This window comes from Danio rerio, chromosome 10, assembly GCF_049306965.1.
Source record: "Danio rerio strain Tuebingen ecotype United States chromosome 10, GRCz12tu, whole genome shotgun sequence".
Classification (NCBI taxonomy): Eukaryota; Metazoa; Chordata; class Actinopteri; order Cypriniformes; family Danionidae; genus Danio; species Danio rerio.
In genome coordinates, this window is record NC_133185.1 from 18,885,644 (window position 1) to 18,905,348 (window position 19,705).

General features: G+C 35.7%; 2 protein-coding genes across 4 annotated transcripts in view; one reads left to right on the plus strand and one right to left on the minus strand.

Annotated features, from left to right (window-relative positions):
• Positions 1–2,966, minus strand: part of LOC110440067 (serine/threonine-protein kinase pim-3) — a 22,788-nt gene extending 19,822 nt beyond the window's left edge. For all 3 annotated transcript variants that reach the window (XM_073914550.1, XM_073914553.1, XM_073914554.1), the window contains exon 1: positions 2,725–2,966. The gene's annotated coding sequence lies outside the window, so the exon portion shown is untranslated. The remainder of the gene's footprint in view (positions 1–2,724) is intronic.
• Positions 2,793–18,224, plus strand: chsy3 (chondroitin sulfate synthase 3; the record flags this gene model as incomplete). Its single annotated transcript, NM_001089348.1, is given in 5 exon segments — positions 2,793–3,469; positions 7,940–8,223; positions 11,727–11,750; positions 14,394–14,417; positions 18,200–18,224. Coding segments are annotated over 2 exon segments (894 nt in total), but the record flags the coding sequence as incomplete, so codon positions are not given.
• Positions 18,225–19,705: the final 1,481 nt, after the last annotated feature.

Consider the following 19,705-nt stretch of genomic DNA (forward strand, 5'->3'; position numbering starts at 1 on the left):
TGTGGTGTATTATTTAGTCGACTCTGATTTTGTGTGATTTTGTCTTTCTGGTGTTTCCTGCTGTCAATGGAGCAGTCCGGGGAAATGACAAAAAAAGCTGATCCTAATCGGCCCATTAAAAACCATTGCAGTTTGTACTGCTAATCGGTGCATTAAAAATGCTGACTCATAGAAAGAACCTTATAGGGCCAAGCTAGAGTTCGACTTTTTCTTGTTTTTTAAACAAAAAGTCTTAAAATGTAATCAACTTATATAAAAAACATCACATAATGTAAATAAGTTGTCATTTAATAAGAATATGTGAATAAATCAATTTTGACAAAAATGTCAGATAGAACCTTATAATTCTAAGGTGACGATATGGCAATAAATGGAGGTTATTTCAATATAAAGCTCGATTTGATCAAAACAGTTTCTCTAACTAACAGATCAATTACATTTCTTTGTCTCTTTAGGCCTGATTTATTTTCTCATTTGAAAATATCTTGCACATAATTTTTCATTTTAGTTTTTTAAAATGTAAAAATATTTTTACAGTAAATTGTGTGTTTTCTCATATGCACATGCTTTGTTTAATATATGCAAGCTGTAGATTATGGGTGGTACTTTAGGTAAATTGAACTGTTTGTTTGCATGCTGTTTTAGTTTGTATACTTTGTGTTGATTTATGTTTGTGCCATTATTGGAATCCTCTCAACATGACATGGATTATCTCAAGGTGAAATGCCATTCAATAAATTCAACGTAGCTTCATTAATGACTCCAAATATGTTTCCCAAAATCTATAAATATTATTGGCAGGTCCGTATCCAGGGGGGTTTGGGTGGCTCGAAAGACCCACCCCTAACTGACAAAGGTCCAGAATTGGTCCCCTATATGAGCTCTTTTATTCCATGATTATCTTTTATGCTATCATAAATTCTGAAGCTATCCGGGATGCCGGAAAAAAGTAAAATAACAGCCGTTGAATTACAGACATTTACTGTAAAAAAAAAAAAAAAAAAAAAAAAAAAAAAAAAACAGAGGTTGAATTACAGAAATTTACCAGAAATTTAAATTTAGGGAAATTTCTATAATTTATTGTCCTACTTTTTGGTAAATTTCTGTAATTTAACAGCTGTTGTTTTACTTTTTTTTTCAGGCACTCCAGCTGTGGTTCTTTGCATATAGGCTTTAGTTTTTCATTTTAAACAAGTTTTAACAGATTCCTAAAAATAATTAAATGATATATATATAATGAAATTTCATTTTAAAAACAAGAATCTTTTCATATTTCTTTCCTCTTTTTTCTGATAATCTCAACAATAACATTACTGACAGAAACTACAGGTTTTTTAGTGTGGTTTCCTTGCATATGGCTTTAGTTTTTAATTTAAAACAAGTTTTAACAAAAAGAATTTAATGATAGATAATAATGAAATTATAATTTAAAAATAAGTATCTTTTTATATTTCTTTATTCTATTTTTTATCTAAAATGCTAATCTCAACATTATTTATAAAAATGTAATATAAAACTTACTGTTTAAATGCACATTTGTAAATAAACACTTAAAAAGGTAAAATAGCATGGTTTGGCAAAATGGTTGGAAATGTTTTTTGTTCATCAAAAAGTGTTGGTTATTAAGCGAATCCAGCAAAAAAAAAATGTGCTTAAAATGTAGTATTTAAACCTCATAATTAAATAGAAAATGAGGCAAATAACTGCAAAAAGGTCTAAGGTCTTTTATGGAAAAAAACCCACCCCTTTCAATAAGCTGGCTACAGTTCATCACTTAAAAAGATAGTTTACCCAAAATGTCAAATTCTGCCATCATTTACACACCCATTTATTCCAAATCTGTTTGTGTCGCTTTATTCTGTTTAAGACAAAGGAAGATATTTTGAAGGAAGCTGAAAACATTACTTAGTGTTTGTTTTACCTAGGATGGAAGTCAGTGGTTACAGTTTACAGCTTATCTTATTATTATTTTTTTATTATTGTCTTTAACAGAATAAAGAAACATATATAGGTTTGGAACCACTTGAGGAAGAGTAAATGGTAAGTAAATTTAAATTTTTGGGTGGACTAATCCTTTAAAACGTATTAATTTGTCTTTGATTTCCTAGTACAATGGGTAATGGCATTTTAAGACATGTTGTTTAACAACATATGCATCAAAAAAACATTTAAAGTCAAAACACAACCGAGAGCACTAAATTTTGTACCTTCTTTGGATTTCCCTGCACACGTCAGTTTGGGAAGAGCAGCTGCTTTGCTCCGCCCCGCGACTAGACGAAGCAGAGCGCGTTTGTCCCGTTACATCAGTGCGCCCAGAGGCTCAAACCGGAGAAACTAGAATGCTTCAGAGACGAGAAGGAAAAGTTCCGTTTCCTCGCGTCAAACTGTGAGTAAAATGGCGAGTCTGTGGACACTGAAGCAGCAGAATGCTTATGTGAATGGAGTATATTTTTACACTGAGGTGAAGAAACTGTGTCTTCAGCGGAGAACAGCTCAACGCGAGCGTTTCTTGCATGGAAAAGGAAGCGTCAACTTTGTAAACGTTACAGTATGACGCGTGATGTGGATTATACGTGCCTCTGGCAGCGACCGAAAGAATTATAAGAAACTCTTCCGCGTCAAACAAGAGAGAACTGATCACGTTTGGATGGATTTTATCCCATAGACATTGTGATCGATACATTTGAAAGATGTTTACCTCGCGTATAACGGGACAGCACTTACCTTCAGGTCGCGCGACTTGCACGCGAACGCACTTTGCAGATATTAGATAATCACAGTCGGTCATTTCACTCCAGTATGCCCATATCAATTTGAGGAGATTGTTGTGTATGACTAATCTGCTGTATTGACTGTGCGATGGCCCTCAGGTCCAGAAGACCGCTGGTGAGCGTCATCGTGGGGGTTTTTCTGGGCTTCACAGCCGCGTCGTGGCTGGTTGTCCCCAGAGTTGTGGAGACCAGTGTGAAGAACAGAAGGTCTTCAGTTTGCACATACTACAGTAATGCCAGGGCTCAGGCTAAAGTTTCAGACACCGCCCACAGTACCTCGTCAACCAATGGCAGACGCAAGCAGCTGCAGCCGCTCTTCTCCAGTCAGGAAGGCAGTGATGAAGGTGAAGAGGAGCTGTACAGGACAGGGAACAGTAGTGATGCAGCGGGACCTATACCTCCAGCTAACAGCTTTCTGTATGTGGGGGTCATGACAGCACAAAAGTACCTGGCCTCCCGGGCCGTGGCTGCCTACAGGACGTGGACCCCCAGTATCCCCGGCCGAGTGGAGTTCTTCTCCAGTGAGGGCTCTGAGAGGGTGCCCTTGCCAATCCCAGTGCCAGTCATCTCGCTGACTGGGGTGGATGATTCCTACCCTCCTCAGAAGAAGTCTTTCATGATGCTGAAGTACATGCACGACCATTATCTGGATAAATATGAGTGGTTTATGAGGGCTGATGATGATGTCTACATCAGAGGTGAATAACTGAATAAGAATTTAAAGAGAAAGATGAAACAAGACATTGCTTTGATGAATATTTTGATGAATAGTTTGGGAAATTAAAACCAGTAACTTTAGAACTTAAAAATAAGTTAAACGGCTCCTTTTTGAGGGGAATTCTTTTTAGTATAGTTGAACTTGACTCAAATGTTTATAACCGTAATGCAACCAGACATTTTAGATTTTTTATCTAAAAAATATGATTTATATAACAAATGTATTATAATATTAAGACCAGAAAGTGCAGTGGACAAAAGGTCACAAAATTAATAATAACAGCCCTATTTCAGCCGATTCGAACGTTATCATTCGATTAATTGGGCAAATCAGTGGTTATCAACTGATAGATATGGACCAGTAGGGGCCTTCTGCACCTACTGGTAGGCTTAGAAGGCTGTTATCGTCCATCTATTCACATGGTTAATCAGCTATAGATCACATATGGCTGCAGCCAGAAGTTAATAAAAATCATTTATATTATTTAATAAATTTCCCATTAATTATATATTTTTTAACGTCTACTCCTACACTCTCAGAAAAAAATGGTACAATGTTGTACCAAAGAGTGTACAAACCCCTGTCACTGGGAAAGTACCTTTTTATAGAACTAAATTGTACCTAAAGACAAAGAAACAAATGTGTACAATTGCAGATTGTACTTTTAAGGACATGATTTGTACCATGGGAAACCAAAATGTACCTTTGGTTTTTAAAACCTGAAGATACAATATTGTACCTTCATCAAAGGTACAATTCTTATCCATGAAGGTACCACTAGAATGACAAGATAATTTGTCCATTAACAATGTCAAATGTGTTCCTTCAAGAACTATTTAAAGGCATTTTGCTATATTTAAAATGTCAATTTATTTTCAGTAAATATAAAACATCAAATAAATTTATTAAACAATGTTTCAGTTTACAAAAAAAGTTTATTTTTGTGTGAATTTACATTTTCAATTTACAATAAAGAACAAAAAAACTCTTTAACATAAATCAAAAGATGTACTGTTTCTAAACATTTCACTGCTATTTTCACAAAAATGTTCCAGAAATACATGTTCCTATGAACAATATAAAACATTTTCCTCCATAACTTTAAAGTAGAAATATAATTATGCAAAAGTAGTGTTATGAGATATGCACAATATTTGATTAGCTTTACAATACTAAAATGTCTGCACACTTTCAGAAATAAAGCTAAGTGAGCTGTCACTGGGGTGGTACCTTTTCAAAAGGTACTCGTTTGTACTTAAAGGGAACTTATTGGTACCTAAAACGTATATATTAGTACCTACAAATTTTAAGAGGAACACTTTTGTCCTTTTTAGGTACTAATATGTACCCTTGAGGTAATAATATGGACATTTTAGGTACAAATTTGTACTATTAGAAAAGGTACCAACCCAGTGACAGTTCACATACCTTTATTTTTGAGAGAGTGCATGAACACTTTGTATATGCAGGACTTTAGCCTGTCCACGTGCATAGTGGAAAGCAAATTGATAGTGGATATCGAAAATGAAAATGTATCAGAATTGGAAAATGCTTACCAAATGTTTATTAAAAATTGCTTAAATGTGTAGTTTACAATACCTTTATAGTTTTATGTTTTACCAGTTGTTTTGTATTATAGAACTTAATAATTGTTTAGGAGTTTCTATAATTGTATATGATTCTATAATTCTATAATTGTATATGAGACAAATGCTTTTGAATGATGATTCGTGTTTTAATATGGAAATTATTCATAAATCATTTTGCCTTTCCAGTTATATTTATTACCATAGATATTGTAATAAAGAAGGAGTTGTTCAACACTTATGTACTTTTTTTATGAGAACAATTGTGTACTTTTATTTCAATTGTACCATAAATGGTACAGAACAGTATCTTTAGAGGTCTTTTCTGTACTTTATAAGGTAGAAGTTTTACAAAAGGTACAAAACTGTTCCTTAAGGAACATTATTTGTACCACCATATACCTTTTTTTAAGAGTGTACCCCAACCCTAATCCCAACCGTCACAGTAATGCAAAAACAGATCTGGATGTGGAGTCTTCTCTATTAGCATAGCTGATTTATAATGTGAATGGTGATAACAGCCTTCTGAGCCTAACTTCTGGAGAGGGGTTTGGATGCAGACCTGGTGCAGTGCAATCTGGGCTGCATCCAATGCATTTTAATGGGCTCACATAACCCCACCCCTAACCCTACCCATCATAGTGACGTCACTCACTCCATTTGAGTGCATTGTGTCTGACATTGCATCGCTGAGTGATGCAATCTCAGCTTGCATCATAAAGGCTGCATCCAGATACGATTGACCTTCTGAGCCCCTTCTGGCCCATATCTATCAGCTGATAACCACTGATAACGCCAATCCAATCGAGTGATAACATTGGAAGTGAGTTTAGATTTACGTCTACTTAAAAAACAACAATATTTAGATTTTTGAGGTGAAACAAATACAGATATTCTTTTGTCACAGAAATTACTTGTATCCATTAAGCATTTTACAGTACACATTGGTGTATTAACATACAGTTGAAGTCAGAATTATTAGCCCCCTTCAATTTTTTTATTTTTAAATATTTCCCAAATGGTGTTTAACGGAGCACGGAAAATCTGATTTTTTTTTTTTTATTAAAAAAAAATAAATTTTAAGGTCAAAATTATTAGCCCCTGTAAGCTATTTTTTTCGATTGTCTACAGAACAAACCATTGTTATACAATAACTTGCCTATTTACCCTATCCTGCCTGGTTATTCTAATTAACATAGTTAAACCTTTAAATGTCACTTTAAGCTGTGTAGAAGTTTCTTGAAAATATCTAGTAAAATATTATGTGTTGTCATAATGGCGAAGATAAAAGAAATTAGTTATTAGAAATGAGTTATTAAAACTATTATGTTTAGAAATGTGTTAAAGAAATCTGCTCTCTTTTTAAGCAGAAATTGGGGAAAATAATAAATAAGGGTGCTAATATTTCAGGGGGGCTAATAATTCTGACTTCAACTGTATTTGTTGAACTGGGTTGTTTAATTCCAAATTAAAATTTGGGTTTACATATTACTGTATTATTATTTTTTAGACTGTTTTTATGCAAGATTGCTTCAAATCAGGAGTATTTTACATGAAGCTGGTCTGCCAATGGCACTTAATACCTGCTATTTGTTCTACACGTTTATAAGTACAATATTATTTAATGTTTAAGGCATAGCTTACCCTAAAGTGGAAATCCTGCCATCAATTACTCACCCTAGACATCAAAACCAGTTTGAGTTTTTATTTTGTTGTTCTTTTGAACACAAAAGAAAAGAAAATGAAACTTGTAACCATTGACTTCGACATTGATTTTTTCCTACTATGGTTACAGGTTTTCAAAATTAAATAAGAATAATTTCTTTGTGGAGTTTATTTATAAACTAATTTCGAGAGGATCACGTGCTTATGATTGCTTGTGTCGGTCCCGCATTATTCAATTTATGATTCACCAATCATACGATTCCTAAGCCACTATAAAAACCCCAAGTTCCATATAAAAGCCATCTTCGTTTTGAAGAATCCCCCTTCCACCCCTACCCCTCCTCCTTTCCTAGATGGGTGGCATAGTGGCCCAGTGGTTAGCACTGTTGCCTCACAGCAAGAACGTCACTGGTTCTAGTCCCAACCAAGCCAGCCGACGTTTCTGTTTACACGTTCTCACCGTGCTCACGTGGGTTTCCACTGGGTTTTTCGGTTTCCTCCCACCATCCAAAAACATGCAACTTAAGTTAATTGACTAATCCAAATCAGCACCATGGACATGCTCCTAGTAAGTCGTTATCTCTTAAGAGGAATCTGTTCATTAGCTACTACAGCAGGGGAGTTCTAGAGATCTACCTTAGCTCAAACTCCCCTCTTGCCTTGCAAATGGGAGGGAGCCCCAGGCTCGAGGATCTTATGAGCTTAGGGTTCTCTCCTGGGACAGCATGCCAAACAAGCTTTATAATCAATCAGAAATTAAAAAAATCAGCAATTTTGTGGACTCTTGAATGTGTTAAAAAATAAAAACCTCAAACTAATTTTGATGTCAAGGGTGAGTAAATAATGGCAGACTTTTCACTTTTGAGTAAACTATGCCTTTAACATTAAATAATGTGCTGAATGTACTTATAAACCATTGTAGAACAGACCATAGCATATATTAAGTGCCATTAACAGACCTGTTTCAAAATATCTTCTTTTGTGTTCAGTAGAGAGAGAGAAAAAAAGCTCAAACTGGTTTGAAACAAGTCAAGAGTGAAGAAATAAGGATTTTTCACTTTTGGGTGAACAACCCCTTTAATATCATGTCCAAGAATATTAGTCAGCAGTAACTGTTTATACCCAATTGATATAGCAATGTAAAACCATTGTAGTTTTTTTAATCTAACCATTTTCTCTTACAACCCTTTATCCTTCAGGTGAGAAGTTGGAGTCATTCCTTCGATCTCTTAACAGTAGTAAGCCACTGTATCTGGGTCAGACAGGTCTTGGTACCACAGAGGAGTTGGGTAAATTAGCCTTGGAGCCTGGAGAGAACTTCTGTATGGGTGGTCCAGGGATGATCTTCAGCCGGGAAGTTCTCCGCAGGATGGTGCCTCACATCGGGTCCTGTCTCAGGGAAATGTACACTACTCACGAAGATGTGGAGATAGGACGCTGCGTCAGACGTTTTGGAGGAACCCAGTGCGTCTGGTCATATGAGGTAATGCCAGTTAACATCCTCCTGTGGTATTTGAGTTGAATGGGGTAAATTGTGCTGACTTTAGTCTGCTTGCTCTTAGAGTCTCTAGTGTTTGAGTTTGTTTAACCTGTTGTTACTCTGTGTTTGCTTTTCTGTTTTAAATTAAAGGAGCGGTTTTCGTGAAATTCATTGAATTTTAGTCAATATATGTTATAGTTAGAGTGAGTGAGCCATGTTTGTCAGTTCAGACTTGTTTGTTGTCTTGCCCCTTCGTAATGTGCCAGTAGTTTTAGATGTCTCTGTGTCTGAATAGCCCAGGGGTGCTCAAACTTTTATACTTTGAGAGCCAATGGCCAAAGATAAATATACCAAACAATTTTAAATTAAAGTTACCATGGGTAATTTCTTAATTTATTTCCTAACATTTAAACATAAATATAAAAAAGCAATACTTTTAATCAAATAAACTAATGGAGTATAAATTTTTTTTGTAATTATAATTGCATTAAAAAATAAACAATCTCATTTATAACACATTGGAGTTCAGCGCTGAATACACTAGTTAAGCAGAACCTGCTTTCGCCTTGATTTGCTCACCAAAATCCTTTGTCCGTTGGGTGACAGTATGTTAATTTGAAACTAAATCTAACTAATTGACACCATTTAAACTGAAACGTTTAATTTTCAACATAGACTCATTCTGAAAACGTAGCCCTATATACGTTTCTGGAGACCGCAAATTATGTAGCTAGAGGTACATATGGCTGCATTTAATTTTTTAAACAAACACTATGGGGTGGTATGACGGCAATCCTTTGCACACTAACAGCTGACCGCTTACCTCCGTGTGGACAGCTTTACCGCTAAAGCCAGTTTGTCTGTTAGCTCGTCATGTACATCAGCCGACTTAAGACGCAGTGCGGAGTACCACAACAACAATGAAGAACAGTTCTAAAAAGTGGGTAAGACAAAAACAGAATCCCAAAAAATAAAATAAACAATCAAATAACAGGGTGAGAAAGTGGTAAAATCCGAAAATGTGGTAAAAATCAGACGAGGGCTTTTCTTTTTTTTTTTTTAGGGAAGTGGGTGGGTGGGTCAATCGATAAAATTGGTTGGGTTTAGGGAAGGAGGAGTGTGGGTCAGTCGATTGGTCGGTTAGTCAGTCAAACAGTCAGTCAACAGCGGCCTTTAGTGGGTTTATGCGAGAACAGCAGTACACAGTGGCCTCTCGTGGATTCACAAAAACAAAAACTGCAATCCAAATCTCGTGGACTCTTGAAAAAAAAACTGTCCCTCCTGGGACGTATTTTGCGGCCTCCAGAAATGTACATTGAGGTACGTTTTCATAATGAACCTGGATTGTTTTTTGTAGGGTCATCGACTATCGCTTTAAGATTTAAAGGGCTAGCATTGCTCTAAATAATCTGCCAATGGGGTAAGCAAAATAATCTTGTTTTTTGATTATTATGCTTGATTTAAGGAAAAACTCAATTCATTTTGGCATATTATTTCTTAAAACAAGACAATATGTTTTGCTTGTCTAGAAAATGCTTCTTGATTTAAGAACTTTTATATATTTGGACTAGAAACAAGACAAAAAAATCTAAGTAAGAAAAGCATTTTTGCAGTGTAAGTAATGTAAAATAAATGTCACCGCACTAAACATTTCATTATTTCATAAACAAATATATGAAATTAGTTTTGGAGCAATACAGAAAAGTGAAAGGTCAAAAGCCACACGTCTCCTGGGTATATATTTTGAATTTGATGCCAGTATCCTGCAAAATGAAATGTCTGGAATTATTTATCTGTAACAAAGTTATGTGATTTTCTCTCTCGTTTGTGGAGAAGCAGTCTGATGACTACATGTATTCTGAAAGACAACAACATACCACTTATTTTTTAACTGTAAAATAGTAGACAGAAATGTATAATATGTATGATTCATTTGAGCACATGAAGTATATTGTATGAAATAAGTCCAGTGCATATGTTTTAAATTAAATAATTTACTTGATTTATTATGTTCACTTTAAACTAAAATAAAGCTAATCAAAGCAATTGTAACAAGACAAAGTGTAATTAATCAGAAACTGTATAATTCATCTATGTGTTTATCTAAATCAATTGCTGATGCCAATGTTTTCCTGTTATTTTAATATAAACCATTTCCGAACTAATGTATGCGTGACAAGATTCCAACGACAAACAATTTGACTATCTGTGCTAAACGCGACTTAACAGAAAAAATGTAAATAACCAGAGCCATTCAGAAGCATAGAATGCACTTCCAATGTATGGTTTATAATCTAATTAATACGTTAAAAAGCCTCCTTATCATTCTTATATGTACATGCTGAGTGACTATTTGTTGGTTTGCACTTAGTTACCGTTCTTACCTTCATTTTCGAACAATATGTTCTTTTATTTTGAAGATCTGAGATAAACCTGCTTCCTCTTTTTAGCATGTCAATGAATGTCAAGTAAAATGATATTCAAAGTCACATTGGCAGCCTTTAACACTGATTAAAGCACACAATCGGCAGCTGAGGTGAGGATTGTCATAGTAGTTTGCTATTATTCAGGCGTGACGTCGCAGAAATAGAAACCGTTTCTAAAATAAAAATTTTGCACGATGATGTCAAGTATGGTTAGGACATAAAGCCCTTTTAACATGCTGTGACATGGCAATCCATGCTGTAAGCTCGAGTTTAATTTCATCATGGCTGTTTATTCATATTTATTTGTATGGCCAAGGTGTCAGAAACACAATGTTAGCATTGATTTATTCATAGTTGCTAGAAACGTTTGTGGTGGTAAATTACTGATACTGCATGCTTTTGTATGTCATTGACACAGCAAGGTTAATTGAAGTGTTTTATGCTATTAAGAAACAGAATTAGAAGCACTTTAAGGTCAATGTGGAGCCAATTATACCACATATACACCCGCACTGCTGCATTGATGGAGCAGCTCTGAGATACTGGTGGTTTGTTGTTGGACAGAGCCTTTTAATCTTTTATTCATGCTTTCATTTCAGCCACTAGTATGTAATCACATGCAACATATCTGCCCTGCTGAGCGTCTAAGACTTCATAATACAGGATTCTCCTAATAAATACAGTTATCGTATATTATCTCAACAGAAAGTGCACGATTAAAACAAGTTTGTGTATTGCAGCAACCTCTGCTAGCAATAAATTAGCAGTTCCCTTCTTTGGCAAGTGTGCACTTGTCTTTTTTTTTATTTCTGCCTGTATTGGCTGCATAGGAAGCAATGTAAAAGAGTGCATGAGGAAGGGCACCTCAGTTTAGCATGTCTGTCAACCTCCGTATTATTATTCCAACAGGCATGTGCATGCAGCAGGTGTGTTTGAGCTCTAGCCTAACACCTATTGTTTCAATGACAGTTCTGATGTATGAGGGATTTTATATTCTGCATGTTTTTGTATTAATACTAATCACTGCATACTGTATTTATTCATTTACATTAGTTAGCATCATGTAAACAAGCTAGCTCTCTGCTACTTACATGTTCAGCCTCTGAAGCTAAGCAGGGCTGTGCCCGGTCAGTACCTGAATGGGAGACCACATGAGAAAGATAGGCTGACGCCGGAAGTGATGTTAGTAAGATCAGTAGAGAGCGCTTAAACTGCGGCCATGTGTTGGTCCTAATGCTCCAGTTACTCTATACTGCCCGTTTTTCGGATGAGATGTTAAACTGAGGTCCTGACTTAAAAATTCCAGGATGTCCTTTGAAAAAGAGTACAGCAGTGCTATTCAACTAGTTTGACATGAGGTCAGTTCATGAAAAGCATTCCAAATGAGGGGCTGGAGAGATATGACTTGCAACATAAGTGATCATACAACAGCAATATAAGAGCCCAAATGTTGTATTTTTGCTCCTTAAGACACCAAGACGTTGGCTTTTTCTGCATTAAAACGTTAATATGTTGTATTTTGAAAATACATAACATCACTGCATTTTTCAATGTGTCTTTTTTAACAGATATATTCAAATGTTTTACTTCGAAGCACAAAAAAAATCAGTGTATTGCTCAAGTATGTAGGCTTCTTAATTCAAACACATTTGTATGCTATGTTTTGAACTGCATAACAATTAGGGATGCAACGATTATAGATTTTGGTTGTACAATTATAGTCTGAAGAATAATCATGGTTTCACGGTTATCGCGATTATTAAGCATTTATTAAATTCAAAACACGACTAATTTAGAAGATCACGAGAAAATTGCTTATATTTTAAAGTGTTGTTTATTTCTGCTCAGTAATCAAATACAGCACAACATATTAATAAAAAACAAACAATAGTCCACTTCTCTCTTTGGACTTGAAAATAAATAAAAATTGACAGAAAAACCACCAAACCACCAAACCACCAAAATTAATTACAGCACACTTGACCACAAAGAACCTTAAAAGTTTACTTTCAAATTTGAGTTTATAAAAAAATACAAAAAGCGCCTCTTTTTTTTAGGTGTTTGTTATAACACAGACAACATATACAGATATTTTAAACACTTTCAATAGTGTTTTATGAAAATTCAAAGGGTTTTCTATAAAAGGATACCAAATTTTTGCATTTACACCTCTGCATGTGAATTTGGGATGTTTTTAAATTTGGGTAGGCAAAATCCAGGCGGAAATCCCAAAATAGCAGAAGAGTTTAACTGGTTAAACCTAATAGAATCAGTCCAATTCTATAATTCTGTTGACCAGGAATGTTTAAAATGACATTTTGACAGCTACATTAAACTGAAGGATGTGCAAAAGGTGCAAATGCATCTTTGCTTGAGAAAACAGGAAATCAGGAAATAACCCAACAAAATGCATCAAACACATTCCCTGTGAATGGATTTAATGCCAGATAGACTAAACAGAGCAAATTAGTGCAATAATGCTGTAGGATAAAAGTGCTGATGGAAACAGAATGTTTAACTGACAACTTGCAGAAGCACAAAGCTTAAAAAAAATAAACCAGGGCAAATTAGGGTGTAATTAAGCATAGCTGATGATAGTCAGAAACATGTAATCTACTAAAAACAGAGCCTCAAAATGGGTTAAGACATCCTTTTAGGCTTAGAAGCAATAAATAATGCCACAGATACCAGTAAACTGACTACCTCCCATACATTTTGTGTCTGGATAACTCCTGTAATTGCATATGCAGGGAGGCAATCTCCAAAATAACTGTATCCCAGTGCTGATTTATACTTCAAAAGATGGTGCAAGATGTAGTAAATTTGACCCTTAATGCCTAGCTTTATAGACATGCATTCCTGCAAACTTAAAATTCCATGTTGAGGCAAACAGTATTGAGTACTGCTGAAAATGGACCTGATCCAACTGCGTCTCTCACTTCGTCCAGCAGCACTCGTCATGTGGGCTGTGAGCCTGTCGTAGACCCAGATTGCACAGGGTTTGTGCGTTGAATGCTTATAGATACAAGAGAGCTGCTTTAACCTCTATTCCATTGCACTGCTAAGAAACTAGCCAACCAGTTAGATTCTTGCTTTTGGCCACATGCCCAGAGCCGCGGCTGTCTTTTGCTGTGGGCCGGTACTGATATAAGGCTTGATGATCACAGCAGCATCAGTGCGTCAGGGGTCGCTAGATCCCAATAGGTCTCTCTGTTTATCATGCAGCTCAGGACAGGAACTGACACAGCATTATGTCATTGATTCAGTATAACGTATTCAAGCACTTTAGAGACACACATCATTACTTTATTACCTCAGTGACATGTGCTCTGTTTATAAGGTAATTCTTGGTGGTAATAGAATTTTTGTTTTGTTCATGTGATATGCTTCATAATAAAAGCAATGCTAACATTAACTAGCTGTGGATATTTGATTAATTTGGTGGTAGATTGCAAAAACAACATCAGTCATTTTATATTAATGGATGAAAAAATGACGATCCCTCTCCCTGATTGAACAGATTTCTAAAAAAGGACTATTTTTTATTGTGATTTAGCTTAATTATTGATTTCACAAGGTGGATTATGATACATAATGGACTCGTTTGTGGAGAGTGAGTTGTGTTTTTGTATCATAATGCCTCAGTGTAGATTTCCTCCCCTGAAGACTCATTCATTTTTAAAACTTAAACATGTATGGGTTGAACTATATTCTCATAATGTTTACACTGAGCAAAGCTAATGCAAGCAAATATACAGTTTAAGTCAGAATTATTAGGCCCCCTTGTAATTTTTTTCTTCTTTTTTAAATATTTCCCAAATGATGTTTAACAGAGCAAGGAAATTTTCACAAATTTTTTTTTTTTTTTCTGCTGAAAATTATTATTATTTATGAAGTTATTTTTTTTTTTGAAAACATTTTACGGACAGAATTTTTTAGCCCCTTTAAACTATTTTTTTTTTTTATAAAATAACTTTCCTAATTACTCTAACCTGCCTAGTTAGCCTAATAAACCCAGTTAGGCCTTTAAATGTCACTTTAAGCTGTATAGAAGTGTCTTGAAAAATATTTAGTAAAAGATTATTTACTATTAAATTAAAAGATCATCATAGCAAAGATAAAATAAATCAGTTATCAGAAATGAGTTATTAAAACTATTGTGTTTAGAAATGTGCTGAAAAAAAATCTTGTGCATAAAATATACAAAATGATACAAAAAGATACAAAATAGCAAAGCACATAAAAACATTAAAACAATGTAAGTAAGTAACAATATAATTTTCCTTTTTGGGTGAGCTCACCCTTGAAATAAAAGGTAAACGGCTGAGAAAGAAAATGCATGTATACCAGTATATTGGATCTTTGCACTGCATTTAATAAACCGGCAGCTGTCTGTTTCAGCTATTTTAATCAAACATCAAAATAATAAGTGATAATCATCTTCTACTTTTCATTGCACCACCTTTTGTAGCTTTAACAAGTATTATTCCTCATTTATACAGGGAAGACTATGCAGTGCTTTTTTATATTTGATTGGTCTTTTTCTGCATCATTAAACTTGGAAAACTATTTAAAGTAATACCTATTTTAAATGGCTTTATTTATTTTTTAGTTTTTTGCTGTTAGGCTAATGAAGATTTTGGTTGAGCAAGTAGGGAAAAATCCAACTTCTAGAAAATCCACAAGCATTATGTTGCCTATATAATATTTTTTTTCTGCTTCAGGCATTATTTCATTGCTCATTTTAATTATTATTTTAATTTTGTTATTATATTTTTATTACCCTATGTCTTAGTAACTTAAAATCATTCTTTAATATATGTTAACATGTAAAACATTTTTTCCAGTACTGGGTTGCAGCTGGAAGGGCATCCGTTGCGTAAAACATACTGGAACAGTTGGCAGTTCATTCCACTGTGGTGACCCCTGGTAAATAAGGGACTAAGCCAAAGGAAAAATTAATGAATGTTGAATGTTTCATTTTAAAACATATTGTTTTTTATATATATATATATATATATATATACAGTTGAAATCGGAAGTTCACATACACTCTAAAAAAAGGAACATAACCAATTTTTAAAAAGTGTTTGGTGTTAAATTATACTAAATGTTTACTATTTTAGGTCCGTTAGGATTACCTAAATCATTCACATTTGCTTAATGCCAGAATAATGAGAGAATTTTTTTTTGAGAATTTTGTATTTATTTCTAAACAGTCAAAAGTTTACATACGTTTCCTTGGTATTTTTTTAGCTTGGCTTTTAAACTGTATAACTTTGGTCAAATGTTTTAGGTATCCTTCCACAAGCCTCTCACAATAGTTCGAAGGAATTTTGGCCCATTCCTCCTGACAAAATTACTGTAACTGAGTCAGATTTGTTGGCTGTCTTGCTCGCACAAGCTTTTTCAACTCTGCCCACAAATTTTCTATAGGATTAAGACAGGGCTTTGTGATGGCCACTCCAAAACATTAACTCTGTTGTCCTTAAAGCACATTTTAACAAATTTGGCAGTATGCTTAGGGTCATGGTCTGTTTGGAAGACCCATTTGTGGCCAAGTTTTAATTTCCTGGCCGATGTCTTGAGATGTTGCTTCAGTATTTGTACATACATATTCTTTCTTCATGATGCCATCTATGCTGTGATGTGGACCAGTCCCTCCTGCAGCAAAACAGCCCCACAACATGATGCTGCCGCCCCCATACTTCACAATTGGGATGGTGTTCCTCGGCTTATAAGCTTTCCCCTTTATCCTCCAAATGGAACACTGGTCATTGTGGCCAAACAGTTCAATCTCAGGGTGCTTTCACACCTGTAAATTGATTCAGTTGTTCCGAAACAGAAATTACAATTGTAACATTGTTGTTCTTTGCTCTTGGAGCGGTTCACTTTCACAGGGCAAAGTTTTATAATCAGACCAAAGGAGCTAAAACAAGTCACGTGTGAGTAAACTCTCCTCACATTGGTCAGTGTCAGAGTTTTTGCAGAGTCCCGCTCAGCTGTCAGGAGAGGTGGTGGTTTGGTGGTGTTTGACAAGGTGCGCGCGATGTGTCTGAAGAGTGAGGAGAGATGCGGTGGGGACGGATGAGAAGGGTGCGCGACGTAAGCTATTTGAGGACCGGGAGGGAGACGCGAGATTACCGGGAGATTATCACTCGTTTGCGGGCATCCGGGAGACTCGCGAAACTTCCCGCCCTACTCATAATTCTCTTTTCATAGATCCGTATGACTAATACATATCCATAAAACAGTGTTATATTAACCGTGCTTGGATCGTTTCGCTTTCTCACTGCAATCAATCTGATCAAAGCACACATAAGCTCAGACTTCTATAATAATTAGGTATTCCAACATTATTTGTACAACACACAGCATTTAGCAGAATGCGACACTCAGGTTGGGATATGGGAAGTGTTTTTTTCATGCCCTGATGCTGCAGTGGTGGGACTTCTTAAAAAATACTCTCTGTATGTCTTTAATGTTGACGGTAAATTAAGTCATGAGCTGCTTTTACTGCATTTACCATCTTCTGTTTAAGGCATTATATAAATAAAACATGATATCACTATAGTTCATTCATTATTCAAGTCATTAAGATGATCACAGCTGTGTGTGCAAAATGCTGTGGAGGAATTAGAAATGTATTCTTTCTGGTGGTCTTGTGTAGGATCACAAGCATATTTTTTTCATTGTATATATAATTTATACCTAATTAAAGGTATAAAAGTATCTCATCCATATGCACTCATATATAAATTATTTTGAAACTATATTTTTTATTTTGAAACTATATTTAAAAGTTAATAAAAATTTAAAATTGCATTTAAAATGTATTTAGTTTTAAAATCTGGTGGTACATATAAATATTTTGTCTTTGATATACCATAAAATTGACTAAACAAGAGATCGACAAGCCACTTATTCATGCCTCTGTGCTTCCACTTATTATGCAAGGAATAATATCGTATTCACAGCTCTCTGTTTTTCGAAAAACAGCTTCAGGGTGCAATGTGAAGATGACTCTGCTGGTAAATGTATCATCCTAGAATGTTTGGCTTCCTGCCTACTGTGAAATGGCTCTGTCAAATTTAATTACTTTTTGTTTTCTCCTTCACTGTGTAACACTAAACCCAGCCTCAATCATCAGGGATACTGGATTCAGACATGCTGATTCTCTCCATCACATGTGGATTAATAATCAAAATAGTCAACATTGTGTCAATACCTCTGTCAGCACAAGAGACAGAGAAGCAGGGAAGCGTATGTGGTAGTAAATGATAGCAATGGAAATTGACTGCTACACAACATTGTCTTGGACTTTTATAATCCTGGAAATGCAAACTTTGCCTTATCTCTAACCTACTCTTACGTTGGAGACAGCTGAAATTCAGGCTGAACCTTTTTCATTCTTTATTTGATATTTTTATTTCATTTATTGTCTGTCTGTAAGTAGTGCTTTCGATTTTTCTTTTGATTCCTCTGATCGTGCTGATTGCTAATGAAATTGCTAAAATTTCATTCATTCATTCATTCATTCATTCATTCATTCATTCATTCATTCATTCATTCATTTTCATACGCTTTTCTGGGACTGGGTGGCAGGGACATTTCCACAGACACTTCCTTCATCTCCTCCAGGAGGATCATGAGGTGCTTCCAGGCCAGCTGAGAGACATAGGCCCCGTTTACACTAGTGCGTTTTAGTTTTAAAACAACGTTTTAGATAAAAAACGATGCACTTCCACACTAGCGTTTCACCTAGCATTTCTGAACATATCTCCGTCCACACTACGCTACCAAAAACGTATATCACGTGACCATTCGCGCACTCTGGGCTTGCGCGTTCTAGTATAAACAGGAAGCATGTGTCTCGCTTGGCATTTGGTTATCGTTAGTCAACAAACGCCGGTTAAACAATGAACGCGATGGCAAAGAAAGCAAGAGAGGTATTTTTGTGGACAGACGTCAAGGTCGAGTTGTTACTCAACGTAACAAATGAATAACTGCACAATGGCGCCTTAAACAGACAATAGTGCAAACAACGCTCCCATTTCTGTGTTCATGTTGTTGTTTACAGTGAAGGCTGGTCTGCTGTAGCGTTACAGCGTTGTGTTATATTCATATAAAAGGGGCTTGACGAATAAGGGAAGGATACGCAATGACACAAAAGCCCCAATCAGGTAGCGAATCTCAGCAGCCCTGCCTCTGTTTTCAGATGTCTCTGTTTTCCCCCATCCACACTCAGACAGAGCAGCAGCGTTTTAGAATGAAAATGGCCTCTCCAGCGTTTTCAAAATGCTCAATTTTCGGCGCTCAAAAACTCTGGCGTAGTGTGGACGGATGGCGTAACCGTAGCAAAACTTATGCGTTTTCAAACCAAAACGCATTAGTGTAAATGGGGCCTAAAACTGATCCTTGATTAGGTATCAGAAACCACTTAACAACAGTAAGCCAAAGCTGTACTCTTATTGGTCAATCAGTTCTCTCTGAAGTGAAGAAAGTGTCCATAGTTCTCTTCAGTGCAGATTTACAATGAATCCATTTAGTTGTCGTTAAGTGGCCCTGATGATGGGAAAATAAGGAACTTGTCAATTAGTAGATCTCAGAAGTGCCTGTGAAAGAAAAATCAAACAGCATCAATGAAACATGAGCATCTGTGAGCTGCTCATTAAGTTTTATCTTTGACTGAGCGTGTTCGCTTTGAAGCTCTGAGGAAGTGTTTCCTTCTCATATGTCACCTGTGAAGTATTCTCAGAGGATCCACTTATGAAGCTGAGAAACACAGACAGGCAGTGCTCGCTATCTTCAGTGAAATCCATGCCATCTATGTCTCGAACCCTTCCCATGAGAACTCATGCTGGAAAAACGCCCGAGCTTCTGTCACAGGAAATCTATGTCCTCCCAGAGGCGTTCTGGACCAAATGATGGGAACATCAAAGCTTTTCTTATTATATGTCTCGCTGCCCTGAGCCTAACTTTGTGATGGGAAAGCTAATGAACTTACAATTGCAGGCAAGGTCAAACAAATGGAGAAGACTGATGTAAGTGGAAGCTTT